Source organism: Vanacampus margaritifer, chromosome 15, assembly GCF_051991255.1.
Source record: "Vanacampus margaritifer isolate UIUO_Vmar chromosome 15, RoL_Vmar_1.0, whole genome shotgun sequence".
Taxonomy (NCBI): domain Eukaryota; kingdom Metazoa; phylum Chordata; class Actinopteri; order Syngnathiformes; family Syngnathidae; genus Vanacampus; species Vanacampus margaritifer.
The window spans coordinates 5,417,234-5,432,113 of record NC_135446.1 but is presented as its reverse complement, the minus strand read 5'-3'; the positions used below and the strand labels follow the sequence as shown (position 1 = coordinate 5,432,113).

The 14,880-nt window shown below is 41.9% G+C and overlaps 1 protein-coding gene across 1 annotated transcript; it reads left to right on the top strand.

Moving 5' to 3' along the window:
- The first annotated feature begins 244 nt into the window (after nt 1–244).
- On the top strand, nt 245–14,729 carry dhx57 (DEAH (Asp-Glu-Ala-Asp/His) box polypeptide 57). The gene is made up of 23 exons (XM_077543665.1): nt 245–882; nt 2,212–2,388; nt 2,449–2,724; nt 2,794–2,988; nt 3,869–4,701; nt 5,487–5,641; nt 5,714–5,835; nt 5,984–6,179; nt 6,333–6,457; nt 6,699–6,832; nt 6,905–6,959; nt 7,033–7,247; nt 7,322–7,438; nt 7,656–7,752; nt 8,154–8,327; nt 8,399–8,599; nt 11,314–11,590; nt 11,734–11,829; nt 11,907–12,128; nt 12,216–12,290; nt 13,540–13,674; nt 13,743–13,943; nt 14,055–14,729. Exons 2-23 carry the CDS (start codon nt 2,216–2,218, stop codon nt 14,196–14,198), a joined length of 4,218 nt encoding a protein of 1,405 aa, XP_077399791.1. The 5' UTR covers nt 245–882; nt 2,212–2,215; the 3' UTR covers nt 14,199–14,729.
- The last annotated feature ends 151 nt before the right edge of the window (nt 14,730–14,880 follow it).

Sequence of the window (14,880 nt, the reverse complement as noted above, 5' to 3'; positions counted from 1 at the left end):
AATGGTCCCGACAAGTAATATGGTCACTGTTTTGTCTCGTGTGCGTGATGCCATTAACAGTTGCCTTAGTTACGCCAACATAATGACTAATCTTCTTAAAGGTTACTATAATCATACTTTAACGTTATTTTATAGATATGGGATATCAATATCGTTACTTCCTCGTGTATTTTTGACATTTCATTTATTTTTATCGATTCGTAAGCGTCACCGGAAGTGAAAACTTTGAACTCTGAATTTCGACCAATCAACGGTCCGCAAACACCTGGTTGATACCGCACACGGTGGTATTTCGTTTTTCCGTTGGAAGTTTTTTTTTTTGGTCATAACATTTAAATTTAGTTTTGACACGACGCTTAAGGTTTCAAGACGGAGACCAAACCCAAATCTCCTCTACTTTTCCCAATAACAAAGTAGGGAGAAAGGCTCTAATTTCTTTAGGAGCCGGCCGGTTAGCATTTTAGCTAACGTTAGTAGGAGCGCTATCGTCTTAAATAAATAATACACAGCTGCGTTATGAGACGCGTCATAAGTTGTTTTGTTTGTTTGCTTTTGAGTGTCCCCGAGAACTCCACAACCCGAGAACTCCACAACACATCACATTGATAGTCAGCCAGGCGTGTACCAAAGTGGACACATCGCCCTGGTTGGGTAGTTGCGTCGCACGCTCAGTTGCATAATTTTCGCCTTGGGGAAGGCAGTGTGTCAGCGGCCACCATCTCATCGCTCGCACTGTCGCACCGAACCCAAGTGGCACAACACGGCGGCCCACAGCTATGTGCCACTCCGCACTAGATGCTGCTACTGCATGTACACAATTTACCTTTGTCGCTACTCACGTTACTGAATATCTACCATCTGATTAGGGAATTTCGATTGAAGGTAAGTGGGCTACGAAACTGAAAATATTTGACTTTACTGTGATAACAATGCATAGTTTTATTCTGTTTTAACGAACACAAGCAATAAATTAATTTGTGTTACGACAAACAATAGCAGTTTTATTATCCATAAATGTTTTGGTCAAATTAACAAAGATAAATATTTTTTGGTATTGACTTCATAAGAGTTGTTACTAAATACGTTACTTTGTAGTCTTTCAAATATTCGCTACGTCAATTTCACAATAATCTTAAGTGTGGCGTGATCATCAGATGACAATAACAATGCAATCAAATATGTGGCTTTATCACATACATTTTTCATGAAACAGCGATATGTAGACGTGGACTGCAACAAAGAGGCTCAAAATATCCTCATAATAATTGTCCATATCAAATTAAAATATCTAATTTCTAGTCAAAATAGTCTTACAGGTCTTACTTGTGAAAACGAATTTCCGCCTAAAATGAAAAGAAAATATTCACTTGGAAAATAGGCTTGAAACAAATGAAAAATGTCTACAAACAAGGACCATTTCTTTTGAGGTGATTTATCCAATTTTAAGTGTAAATAATGTTTTGTTTGTAACTAGAAATGAAACTAATTATTCACTGTCCAATTTAAAGAAAGCACATATTCAAGGGATGTACATTTTCAGGATTCCCAGTTTCCCACTCGATATTACCACTGTTGACCTTGATTTTGGCAAGGCAGTGTAACTTTCTACAACATTTCATACACAAAGCAACTCGTTATGCTTCACACAACCAAAGCACAACACCTACAAGCATTTGAAAACATAACAACTGAAGATAATCGCAAAGCAGAGAGCAAATGTACCTTATTAAAATTACTAAGAGAACATGCATCAACAAAACTTTAACACATTTTCAAACTGAAGCTTGAAAGACATTTAAGCAAAGGAAAGAAATCAACTAAAAGACAATATAGTGCAATTGATTCTAAAAATCCTTTAAAGACTGTAATTAAAAGTATTGTGGAGAAAAGGTGGCATTTTTAACCTTCATTTAAAAGCATTTATACTTGGGGCTGACTTCTGATGGCAACTTGTTCCATTTGGTGAGCAGCATTACAGCTAAAGGCGTTGAAACCTGGGCTCCACTAATTGACCCTAGTTTGGCTGATGTAACAACACACACACTGATAAATCTCAAATTCAAATCTCAAATTTGACATTGCATAGTTTCATTGTACACAATTTTTGTTAAGGTTACTAAGAAAAGTCATTCTATTTCAGGGTGAAAGGTTGTAAAGGTATTCTTAATATTTTGTGCTGCGAGTTGAACTTGTTGCTGGTTTTGTCGACAGAAAAATGAGTGCAAGGAGAAGAGGTGGGAAGCCCAACAGAGGAGGAGGAAAATTTAACAAGCCAAGAGGAGGTGGAGGTGGGGGAGGAGCAGGAGGATGTAAAAAAGGAGGAAAATTACACTGGGATGATGACGATGATGATTTCACCCTTGATTTTCAACCCCGCCCATCCAGCAGGTACAAACATTCAGTGTGAAAATTGATTTATTCTGTGCTAAATCTGGATTTCCCCTCGAGACTCTCCAAAGCACAAAGAGTCGGCAGCCATGTCAGCAGTGGGAGGCGTGGCAATCCCGGACGTGGAGGTAGCTCTCAAGACAGATACAACCGAAGTGACTTTGTTCTCCCGAAATCCCTGGCGAAGAAGCCGACCTACACCAGGGCGAGTGACAGCGGCAGGCCCGTTGTGAGCAGCATGCCTTTGCAGAAGATTTTAATGACAGACAAGAACCAAGAACTCCTCAAGGAGCTGCTGTGGGACCTGCGGACGCGCGACTTAGACGAGCATGACGAGTAAGACAAGTGGTTAACAAAACCAGAAGCTCTAAAACACTTGAAATCCATTGATCTTTATGTCCTTAGTGACACCGGTTTCGATGACCTAAACGAGGAAGAAGAGGAACACGATGAGCTGGATCACCGTGAGGAAGACCAGTTTTGGACCACCACCGACGAGCCCGCGGAGAGAGCAGAGAGCCCGAGAGAATATGAGTCTGACAACGAACGTCCCCCAGTTGAACCTGCCATCTCCTTGTTCGCTATCGGCAAACTCTGCAGGTGAGACTGATTAGAAAATTGACAAATGTTGATTATGATTCAGTTACTGGTTTGGACCTTAAAATCTGTCAGAAAATAGGCAAATATGTTGAACATTGCTTTCCAAAGTAAAAGCAAATGTTTGCTAATGTCTTTCTGTGAAAAAACACAAAGGTCTGGTTTCATAGAAAACAACGAAATCTGAGAATATTTACTGTTTATAAAAAACAAGCTCTCCAAATGATTATTGGAATGTGAAAATAATTGTCAGCTCATTTGAAAATCTATTACAATTAATTGATTAATAATTGCACCATTAGATAAACTATACCGGTGTGGTGCATACATATAAAAACGTCCGACTGGCATAAAGAAGAGTTTTTATTTATTTATTTTTTATTTTATTTTCATTTTTTATTGTAGCCTTAGCGAGTTGAACATTGCCTACTACTCCTTTGCGATGTCTATTTGAGTCTGATTAATTGTCCAGCACTTTATAGTGGGATTTTAAATTATCATTTGTTTTTGTTTTATTTTGTGTGGGACTTTTTATCATCGTGCTTTTTAATTTAATTTTGACTTTTTTTTTTCAGTTATTTTTAATTAGTTTTAGAGCAAATCTGTTTAGATTTTATTTGTATTAGACAGTATATTACCGGTACTTAATTATACTTTTTTTAATATATGGAATGCGTGTTGAGTGCAAGATTATTATTTTTTTTAAAGTCACTAATTATACTGCATTTTATTTCATTGACGAAAATGTTTTTTTAAATTCTAGTTTTAGCCATTTGGTTAGTTTTCATTAACTATACTAACTTTGCGCTGTAGCAGGTGGTTCTGGAACATATCCCCCAGGGTAAACTGTATGTTTACCCTTTAACCATTTTGTTTGGTCTAGGTATGGCTTTGACCGGGAGCGCAGCAAGCAGGCATTGGAGTCCAGTGGAGGAGAATTTGGCGCAACACTGGAGCAGCTTCTTCACCAGGTTTACAGCGAGCGCTTCGGACAGGAAGATGTTTCCAGCGCGGACCTCTCCCTCGTGCCCATGGACGAATGCCTGACCCAGAGGCAGGAGGAAGCCCTGGCGCTGGCTGCCATTTACGGCGACCGCTTCCAGGAGCGCATCACCAATTCTGTGTGGGTAATAACCTTGGATGCGCTATTCCTCACCGACAACATCGGGAAAAAGTACAGCGCAAATCACAACGCTGGCAAGTCTTCAAAAAGACTCTGCCAGTTCTTCTTAAAAGGAAGCGGCTGCAGGTATGGCAGCAAATGCAAGTTCAAGCACCAAGCTCCTGATAAAGGTTTATCAGACCAACAGGGGCCAGCTCAGGCTGGGATCAGCAGCTATTCTCCTCTGGAGTATGAACTGGAAATCCGTTTCCCCAAAGGAAACCGCTACCCTTCTCAAGCGCCGGTTGTGGCCTTCAGCACCAACGACGAGTCGGTCGGCGCCGCCGGGAGGCTCAGCGTGACCGAAAGGCTGTTCGGGGAGGCACTGAAGGCCGCCCGCAACAAAGAACCCGTGATTTACACTCTGGTCAACATGTGCGAGGACGAGACCACCATGAAAGAGCTGCTGGATGTCACGCATCACAAATACAGCAAGCCGCCGCCCGTTGTGGTTCCCCCGGCCTCGGCTGCTCCAGCAAAGCGCAAGATTGGGACCAGCAAGGCTTTGGAGGAAAGCGTCTGTCCCAGCAGAAGGATCACACCTCCAGTAGAACGTGAGGACACTAGTCTATCTGGATTAACTCAATTAGACTTCACATTGATTTGATGACTTTTTACTTAAGAAAAAAATATAAATGATTTCAAATTGAGACTGAGAGATTTGGGAGGAAATGACCATAGTGATTAATGAATCTGTAGAATAGTGTTACCGTGAGTTAATTTAATTATAGCCTACCACCACTATTTAAAATAATTGTTAATCCATCCACCACTGAACATGCTAACCATCATCAGCTAATCCATCGTTTAGCAGCCAGCCAACTCTATGCTGTCATTCACTGTCATACAGAACTGGAGAACGCGAGGTGGACAAAAATAATACAGTTTTGTACTTTTAGGTTTTATTGGTTTTAATTTTTTAAATATATAGACTGTTTGTTGAGTGCAAGATTAAAAAAAAAAAGGCCACAAAATATTGTGTTAGAAAGTAACCTGCAATTTTCAAATGACTTTTACATTTCTTCTGCTGTACGGATGTACAGCAATACTGAAATAAATACAACTTTAAAGCGAACCCTAAAAAAACTTATGTATGATATTAGACGAAAACAAAGGACATTTTTGCTATAATTATAAGTTTGTATTAGTTTTATAAATGTAAAATATATATAGTTATATTTTTTTAACTTTTATGTATTTATTTTATTTTGTGAACAAAAATGTCAATTACTTTTAGTTATTTTTTTAGTTTTTGTTAATTATAATAACCTCGGTATGGACATCACCACAGTAAATTAATACCCAAATTCCACCATGTCTTTGGTATTTTCGTGTAAAGGGACTGGAGAGGCAGAGGGGCCGGAAGACGACGAAGAGGTCTCCGCCGTCCCCGTCGAGAACATCAGCTCTGTCAACCTGAAGAAGAGGTTGACGAGTAATTCCAATTTACTGCAGGAGAACGGCAAACTGTGCAGAGACTTTGACAGGAAACAGGTATCGAGATGAGGACCACAAAAAACATTCAACTGTGTTTGTACGTTAAAGACTCTTTCTATTACTCTATAGTCCTCCAGACGCTTCAGGTCAATGCTGGAGCAGAGGACAAAGCTGCCAGCTTGGAACGAAAGAGAAAACATTTTGGATCTGTTGGACGGATGTCAAGTGTTGGTTGTCAGCGGTATGACGGGGTGAGGAACTCAATTTATCCACTTAAAGCAGAAGTGGATAAAATTTAGCCTGGTGGCCACATGCCGCTTTTCAAGCCCACATGTCGCCCACCTCTAAATTAGACTCGTCAGTAGAGCCATAATTAAAGTATTTATATCTTCCCTTAAGGTGCGGTAAGACAACTCAGATACCCCAGTTCATTCTGGATGCTTCTCTGAGTGGTTCGGCAAACAAGGTGGCCAACATCATCTGCACACAGCCGCGCCGCATCTCCGCCATTTCAGTGGCTCAGCGAGTGGCACAGGAGCGCGCAGAGAGTCTTGGCAACTCCGTGGGCTACCAGATCCGCCTGGAGAGTGTCAGGGTGCGTAGACACGGACTTATTTGCAGCATACCCTCCAGCCAGAAAGGGAAAAAAATGTCCATCTTGTATTATTTCACGATTATTTAAACCCTTCCTTGTGTCCACCCAACTCCACCTCCCAAACCCCACCCCTCCCCCCCCCACTGCTTTTAGTCATCTGCCACCAGGCTGCTTTACTGCACCACAGGAGTGTTGCTGAGAAGACTGGAGGGCGACGTGGACCTTGAAGGTGTCACCCACGTCATTGTGGATGAGGTGCACGAGCGCACGGAGGAGAGGTCAGTTCCCTCTTGGGATTGCCCTGAAAACAGACGCTCACTTAAGGCAGGGTGATATGTGTGTGTAAATGAAATGAAAGAAAGAAAGAAAGAAAGAAGGAAGGAAGGAAGTAAAGAAGGAAAGAAAGAAAGAGAGAGATTGTGTTTTTTGGTGCTTTTTAATGCTCTTCGCTTCTAGAAAAAAAAAAACTTTTTATAGCATATAATATTTGTTACTGAAAAAAGGTTCTGCTCTTACCAGCGACTTCCTCCTTTTGGTCCTGAAAGACCTGATTCTTCAGAGACATGACTTGAAGATTATCCTCATGAGCGCCACACTGAATGCCAACCTTTTCTCTGAATATTTCTACAACTGTACAACTGTACACATACCCGGTAAAACAAACAAACAAAACAAAAATACTGTCTTTGTATGGTTTCCTCTGAAATGTCTATAAATTTGTACAGGTCGCACTTTCCCTGTGACTCAGTTTTTCCTTGAGGATGCCATCTCTTTAACCCGGTTAGTGCCTCATAAAAGAATTTCAAATATTTGAAAGTTGAAATCTTGCAAAAATCTCGGTTGGTGTTTTCAGCTACGTAATAGAGGACGGGAGCCCTTACATGCGTTCGCGGAGAGAAAACTCCTCCTCTGTCAGAAGGCATGGAGGAAGAGGAGAGCCAAAGGACTTTGTCGACACCTTGGGGGACGACATGTGGAACTTCATGTCTTTCACTAAGAAAGACTTTGTCAAGAACTCTGTGCCCGATCAGCAGCTCAGCCTGCAGGAGCTCACGGTTCGATTCAAAGGTGCACTGAGGAACAAGTGTCATTGATATTGAAACGACGACACGGCCCAACTAATTGTTTTGCTGCCCGTGCAGATTGCAAAGCATCTGTGCTGAAAACCATTGCTGCGATGGATCTGGACAAGATCAACATGGACCTCATAGAAAGTCTGCTGGAGTGGATTGTGGATGGAAATCACAGTTACCCCCCAGGCAAGAATCCCTTTGTTTGACAAGTTGTAAACATTTACAACAGTCTTTGTTGCATATACTGTACATGCGCACTGACAAGTGCATTTATCTGTATATATTAACGGTAATGTTGCAAGATAAGTTAAAAATGAAATCAAACTATTTTGGGATAGTTTGTGGAATAATTATGGTATAAACACTAAATACAGGAAATGTATATTTCCGTTTGATGGTTCAGGTGCAGTGCTTGTGTTTCTTCCTGGCCTTGCTGAGATCAAGATGCTGTTTGAGCAACTGCAGTCAAACAGGAAGTTCAACAACAGGCGCACAGACAGGTGAGAGTCACAAAAGGGCAATGTCATATTTTCACACAGAACAGGATTATTTATTTGTATTTTATAGTGTTGATGGTTATAGTCTACAGCTAACAAAATAATCACACACTATGTCATGGTTCGCCTTTTGCCGTTCCGCTATACTGTAGATTTTTCTGTTAAACATACAAAGTATAAAAAGATTGAATGTGTTTTGATGAGTTTTAAGGCTTAAACAATTTGAAAGAAAACATTGTCTTGACAGTGCGACTTTTCACTGCGAGACTAACGGGGATGGTTGCATTTAATTTGTTTGAAAGATGTGGGTGAAATTTTGACTTCAAATGTCCTCCACTTGCAGAAGTAGCAAGTCTAAAAGACTTGTGATCATTAATGAGAACCTTGTGTGTGACCACCATCAGATGTGTGGTGTACCCGCTCCACTCAACTCTGTCCAATGAAGAGCAGCAGGCCGTCTTCAATCGCCCGCCAGAAGGTGTAACAAAGATCATCATCTCCACCAACATCGCAGAGACCTCGGTCACCATCGACGACGTGGTGTACGTCATCGACTGCGGCAAGATGAAGGAAAAAAGGTGACTTTTTCCCTTTCAAAGTTAAACGCCTGAGGCCAGTGATGTTGTAATGGTGCCGGTGCCCTTTTCAGGTATGACGCGTCCAAAAGCATGGAGAGCCTGGAAGATTCGTGGGTGTCACGGGCCAATGCGCTTCAGAGAAAGGGCAGGGCAGGCCGCGTGGCCTCTGGGGTGTGCTTCCACCTCTTCACCAGCCACTGCTTCCAACACCAGCTGGCTGAGCAACAGCTTCCTGAGATCCAGAGAGTTCCTCTGGAGCAGCTTTGTCTCCGGTATATCGATCTGTTTCACTCTGATGTGTGCCAGAAGTACACTGCCTGACCAAAATGAAATGTCAAACCAAGGCAAAATATACCTATTCCTTGTCTGCCAATAGATTTCCAAGCATCCTTAAAGGTCTCATATTATTTAACTTTTCAACATACTAAAATAGTTCTCAAATGTGTAAAAGACATGTCTGTGATATGCATTCGTCAAAATTGACTTTGGATCTAATATTTTTGCTGTCCCTAAATGAGCCAAAAAACACTTTGTTCAAAACAGCCTGTTTTAGGTGTGTGCAATTTTTATGTAAATAGCTGCACCAGGCCACGCCTAGGCCACACCCTTCGCTTTTGAAGGGGCAGTGATTTTGGTCATGGTAGCCATGTGCTAATGTGAATGGAAACGACTGGCCATGGGAACAAAAGATGCCAGTCACGGCAAATTAACCACCACGGATTGTATCTTGACAAAACAATACACAACCGCTTCATATTATCCAACCAACGTCTGCTTTATCATCTCTGACCTCTTGTAACCAAACAACCTCCACACGACAAATGTAGCTCCCACTTTAGGCACTAAAAATACACCAGTAATATGGTAGAAGGTGCACATCTCTTATTAGAAAGGATAGGAAGGAAGACTAAATAAAAAATGTTAAAATTACATCTTTCCCGTTTGCGGTCGTGTCACACTGTTGGGACCGATCCATTATGTTTAAACGTATTGCAAATCCAGCTCTGAACAGGCTTTCACTAACAAAACAGTCCTTTGAGAAATTATGTCGGTTCACGTCCTTCAAAAATAAAATTAATCCACTGTCTTCTCAAAGACTTGAGACGAAGGAAGCAACCACTTTTTCCTGATCGTTGTTTCCCCTCTCCACGGAGTATATGCGAGCAGGAGCAGCCAGCTTCTCGAATTTCAGTGGACGTGACAAACCTTTACCAAAGGTGGTGCCACTAACCCGAGGGGGCTGGGTCGAGTGCACTTCCGTGTCTTTTTGACGTCACTAAGTCACAGAAGTTTAATCTGCCCGTTTGAAGCACACATTTTAGAAAGGAGGAGAAAGCTAAAGAAGTCGCGGATGGACTTTTTTCATACCTGGTTGGATTGTAGACAGGCCGGGGATGCACATTATTGATAGATAACCCCACTAAAGTGCATTTTCATACTATGGGACAAGCATCACACTTTTAACCCATGAGGGCCTAAAGCTCCTGGCAAAACATGCCTCTAAAATCTAAGGTCACCCCCCGAAAACCTGAAGTTTTCCTGGCAATTTAACAATATTAAAGATAATTGATATCTCATCTCCTGAACTAGATAGAAACATAATTCCCCAAAACATTTCAGAGCTTACACCTGTGGTGTTCACACAAACCTAAGTTTATTATTATAAACCTTCAATATATATATATATTTTTAAATCAACAAACAAATGTTGCATCTATCTGCATGTATATAACTCCAAATATATTTACCTTCAAAACTGGAACGCAGTCGTAATAACCTCGGGATCGAGTGGTAATTATATCGAGTGGTAATTATTCGTCGTCCATTCCGTTACAAAGCCGTCAAAATTTTCAACATCCTCACTGTCTACAAACATATTTCTTAACAATATGTCACTGTCGACTCCTTACACTGATTCGAATTCCTCCCGCGGTGTCGTCAATCGCGTCATTTATTTCATTACTCCCGCGTATCTGCATCAACCATAAACGCTCGAATAAAATTCCAGGACATGCAACGAGGCCCACGCCACCCTCTCATGCATATTCTGATTCATTTAATCGGCTAAGAGACCAAGAATTGGTAAAATGACATATCCGCTCTCCTGGGTTTAAAGGGAGAAGCGCAGTCACGCGCTCCAGGCCCACCATAAAATCTCAAGAAACAGCCGAAAATACAAATTAGGTGCAATGAAGGTACTTTATAGCCATGGTTAACTTTTAATCATTAATTGAATGGGACAAACAGTCAAACACAGAAATACAAACATGACAATACTTGACAAAACCCACTAGAGATTTTTGAGAATAGTTAAGTAAAGAAATCTTTTCAAATTTCCAGTTTTATTGTCAGATACCCACAGAGCCTTTATATTTAACACGCTTGTCTATAATTGTCTTTCTAAACTCGTGAGACAACTCTCCTTCACTTCCTCTGGTCCATGTTTAGTGTGGTACACACCATGACACCAAACACCACAGTGACAACTTGTCACCCTTTAAATAGGCTGATTGACTAATTACATTTTTGAATGTAATGTGATGCTGATTGTTGAGGGCGCATCTCGGTTGAACGTGTCTCTCATCTCAAATTATTTTCAATGCCATCATTTTTTGTCTAGGCCTGCTTCATGAGTTTGTTTTTTAAAAGAATCATCTTGCACCACATTCCAAAAGCACCATTTAATTTTCATTGGTAAATTTTCATCCAATTGTATCCAATGTATTATCGTCATTGTGCTGTTTGGTGACATGATGGTTACTACACTGTACATGGACCAGATGAAGCAAAGGAGCGAGTAGAAAGAAAATTATAGACAAGCAGGTTCAAGATAAAGACTGACACTCATTTAAGTTATTTCTATGACCACTGAGGGCTTTTCTTTCATTAACAGAAGGATAGCAACAAATATGTCCACATCTGTAATTTTGCTTGAATGTATTTTCCTAAATATTTTGAATATTTATATTTTTGATGCTTCTAACAGCATCAAGATCCTGGACGTGTTTGCCGAGCAAACGCTGGAGTCCGTCTTCTGCCGCCTCATCGAGCCACCAGCCACGGACAGCTTGGACGCGGCCCAGCAGCGCCTGCAGAACCTGGGAGCCCTGACGGCCGAGGAGAAGCTCACCCCGTTGGGCTACCATCTGGCCTCCCTGCCCGTTGACGTGCGCGTCGGCAAACTCATGCTGTTTGGCGCCATCTTCCGCTGCCTGGACCCAGCGCTCACCATCGCTGCCAGTCTCGCCTTCAAATCGCCTTTTGTAAGAAGTGTTTAGAAGGCACATGGAAAAATGTGTGTGGATGGTTTATTCTACGGATAAATGTGCAACTAGATGACATCATAAATGTTGATTTGAGGGTCAGTGCCATGCATGTAATGCTTGCTTTGCTGTCTGTCCTCAAGGTGTCTCCATGGGACAAGCGTGAGGAGGCCAACGAGAAGAAACTGGCCTTTGCGGTAGTCAGTAGTGACCATCTGGCCCTGCTCCAGGCATACAAGGTGGAAATCCACAGCATAGAACCGGTGCTGACTTGGATTTTAGATGTAGTTTTCTATTTTTGTTCTTTTGCTTTTAGGGTTGGTGCAGCGCTGAAAAGGCAGCCAACCAATCCGGCCCCCGATATTGCCGGGAGAACTTCCTGTCGGTGCGAGTTATGCAGGAAATCGCTTGTCTCAAGCGGCAGTTTGCCGAGCTGCTGTCTGACATCGGTTTCATCAAAGAGGGACTGAGGTCAAGGGTGATTGAGCGACTTGGCTCCAGAGGCTCTGATGGGATTCTTGAGGCTACTGGCCCCGAGGTATCACATCTACCAATATGTTTACATCCACACTTTTTAAGGCTGAGTTTTTTTTTTATTAAAACAAAAAAAAATGCTCTGCTCTAGGCAAACCTGAATGCGGACAACATCCATCTCATGTCTGCCATGCTGTGTGCTGCCCTCTATCCTAATGTGGTGCAGGTACTTGGTTCCTCATTCACAAAAATGAAGAAAAAAAAATCCTTCAAAGCAAGCCTTAGCAGCATTCAGTTTTCGTTGATTATAGCGGCACCATATGGACAAAAGCGGTAGTGTTTTGCCTTGAATGAAGACCACCAGTGCATAGTGTCATCTCACGGTAGTCTAGAGTTGGATTGAAATAAATTTAGTGCAAGTAAAAATTATTCACGCCGTGACAAAGGTTTCATCCATCTAGCTTTCAATCAATGTTTCCTCAGCAGAATTATGAAAATATAAATTAAAGGTTTAAAACGTTTTTAGTGTTACAGTGGAACCTCTGAGTTTGAACGTCTCGGAACTCGTACAAACTTCAACCAAAAAATTGGAGTAAAAAATGCCTCGGAGTTTGAACTCATTTTCGGAGTTTGAACACCCAAGCAAAGCAAGCTAAACCGAACGTACCTTGAAAACCGGGTAGCCGAGTGAAGCCGAGCAATGTTGACTGCTCATGTTGCGGAGACGATGCACTGCTCATTTCCAGTCAGATTGCGTATATTCCAGAAAGTGCTCCATACTCGTGAGTGCATTTGGATTTTTCCACGACAATTTTCTTCGCCATAGGCCCAAAGAAAGACAACAGTACCAGTGGCAGCAAAAAACCCCATAAAGTGCTACGAACCACAGTGGAATTAGGAAGGAGATTATCTCGCCGTTGTAACTACCGTGACTACTTCTGTAAATAAGTAGTTGTTCAACAACGTGCCTGACGTTAAACAACGCACGCAAGGACCGCTTAGTAGTCTAACAATATGCCTAATGCAAAATACACAAACTCAGCACTGAAAGATAGCATTTATCATCCACTGATGCCGTCACACCACAACAAAAAAGGTAAGGTATTTTTTATTGTTTAAATACTGTACAGGGTGCAAATGTAAAAAACATAAATATAAATTAAAATAGGAATTTTCTGTTTTTGGAGCTTGGGAACGAATTAATTGCATTCACATTATTTCCTATGGGAAAAAATGTTTCAGAGGTTGAACAATTCGGACTTTGAACACTTTGCAGGAACCAATTATGTTCAAACTCCGAGGTACCACTGTACTTTAATGGACAGGTGGGCAAAGAGAATAGACACATGGGCCAGATCATTTTTAGATGAGGTTAAAAAAAAGTTCAAATGTGTATGAAGACGAGCTTACAGACAAACTGCAATGAAACCATTTGAAATGGTTGTAACACTTGACAACCTCTGTTTGGTCTCCAGGTCCAAGCCCCTCAGGGTGTATACAAGATGAGCGTCAAAGGAGCCGTGAAGATGCCCCCCAAGGCCAACGAGCTGCGTTTCCTGACAAAGACCGATGGCTGCGTCCACGTTCACCCCTCGTCTGTCAACTACAACGTGAGTAGGACGATGAACTGAAAAAGGATTGTACGCGCCGACCCAGCGTGTTCTCCTCTGCGCTAAAGGTCCGCAAGTACTCCAGCCCCTACCTGGTGTACCTGGAGAAGGTGAAAACCAGTCGGATCTTCATCCGTGACTGCAGCATGGTATCCGTTTACGCTTTGGTGCTCTTTGGAGGCGGCGAGGTCAACGTGGACGTGCACCAGGGCCAGTTTGTCATTTCCCTTGACGACGGATGGATTCGATTCGCTGCTGATTCTCACCAGGTCAGCACCCAAGGAGGTTTACTTGCACCAACAGTAAAGCTCAGCTCATTTAATATTAGGTTGTATATACTCAAGGTAATAATAATAAAAAATAAAAACAACTCACTACAGGTGGCTGAGCTGGTTAAGGAGCTGCGCTGGGAGCTGGACCGCCTGCTGGAAGACAAAATCCGCAATCCCAGCATGGACCTGTGCAGCTGCCCCCGTGGCTCCCGCATCATCCGCATGATCGTCAACCTCGTGTCCACTCAGTAGCCTTCGCCAAAGTGCTTCTGACTCTTATGCATCATATGCTCACCTACATTGTTTCAATAGCCGTCTGTGCACTCATGGGTATGGAAAAAAAAAAGATGCACTCAAGCACAAACTATTGTTTACAAACAAAAGCTTTGTGTCCTGACAACAGTAGGTTTTTCTGGATAGAGAAATTCACATTGCGCTGCATTATTTAAATATAATTCCATGGCAAATCCTTGAAGGGCACATCACCATGCTGCCGTGTTACCATGGTAACCTCCACTTTTGCTATGCATGCTGTGGCTGTTTTTAGGAATCTCTCTCTTGGCTCCATATTGGATGCCTTGTACCCAAAGTGACTCTGCACTTACGTTGATGTATTTGATAGGGAGCTCCAATTGTCTGCATGCTTTTCACATATGTGACATGATCTTGATTGTATTTGCTTGCTCACAATGTGACTCCAAGGGCTTCTTGAATCGGGGAGTTACCAAAGAATTTGTCTTAAAAGATTTGAAATAAACAAGCTAGGTACCTTGTTGGCTTTCATTTACATTTTCAGTTCTTTTGTGACATTTTGGCGCCGAGTCTTTTCTATGGGTTGTGGGAGAGGCCTACCTTTTCATTGAACACTTCAGGCTGTTATGTTACCATGTCAACAGGACATAAACAAGGAGCCAGTTGAAATCCTTTGTTGGAT

Coding starts and splice junctions, on each gene's coding strand:
- dhx57 (XM_077543665.1), top strand. CDS start 2,216: ATGAGTGCAAGGAGAAGAGGTGGGAAGCCCAACAGAGGAGGAGGAAAA. Junction 7,439..7,655: donor AAATCACAGTTACCCCCCAG/GCAAGAATCCCT, acceptor TTGATGGTTCAG/GTGCAGTGCTTGTGTTTCTT. Junction 12,291..13,539: donor TCTATCCTAATGTGGTGCAG/GTACTTGGTTCC, acceptor TTTGGTCTCCAG/GTCCAAGCCCCTCAGGGTGT.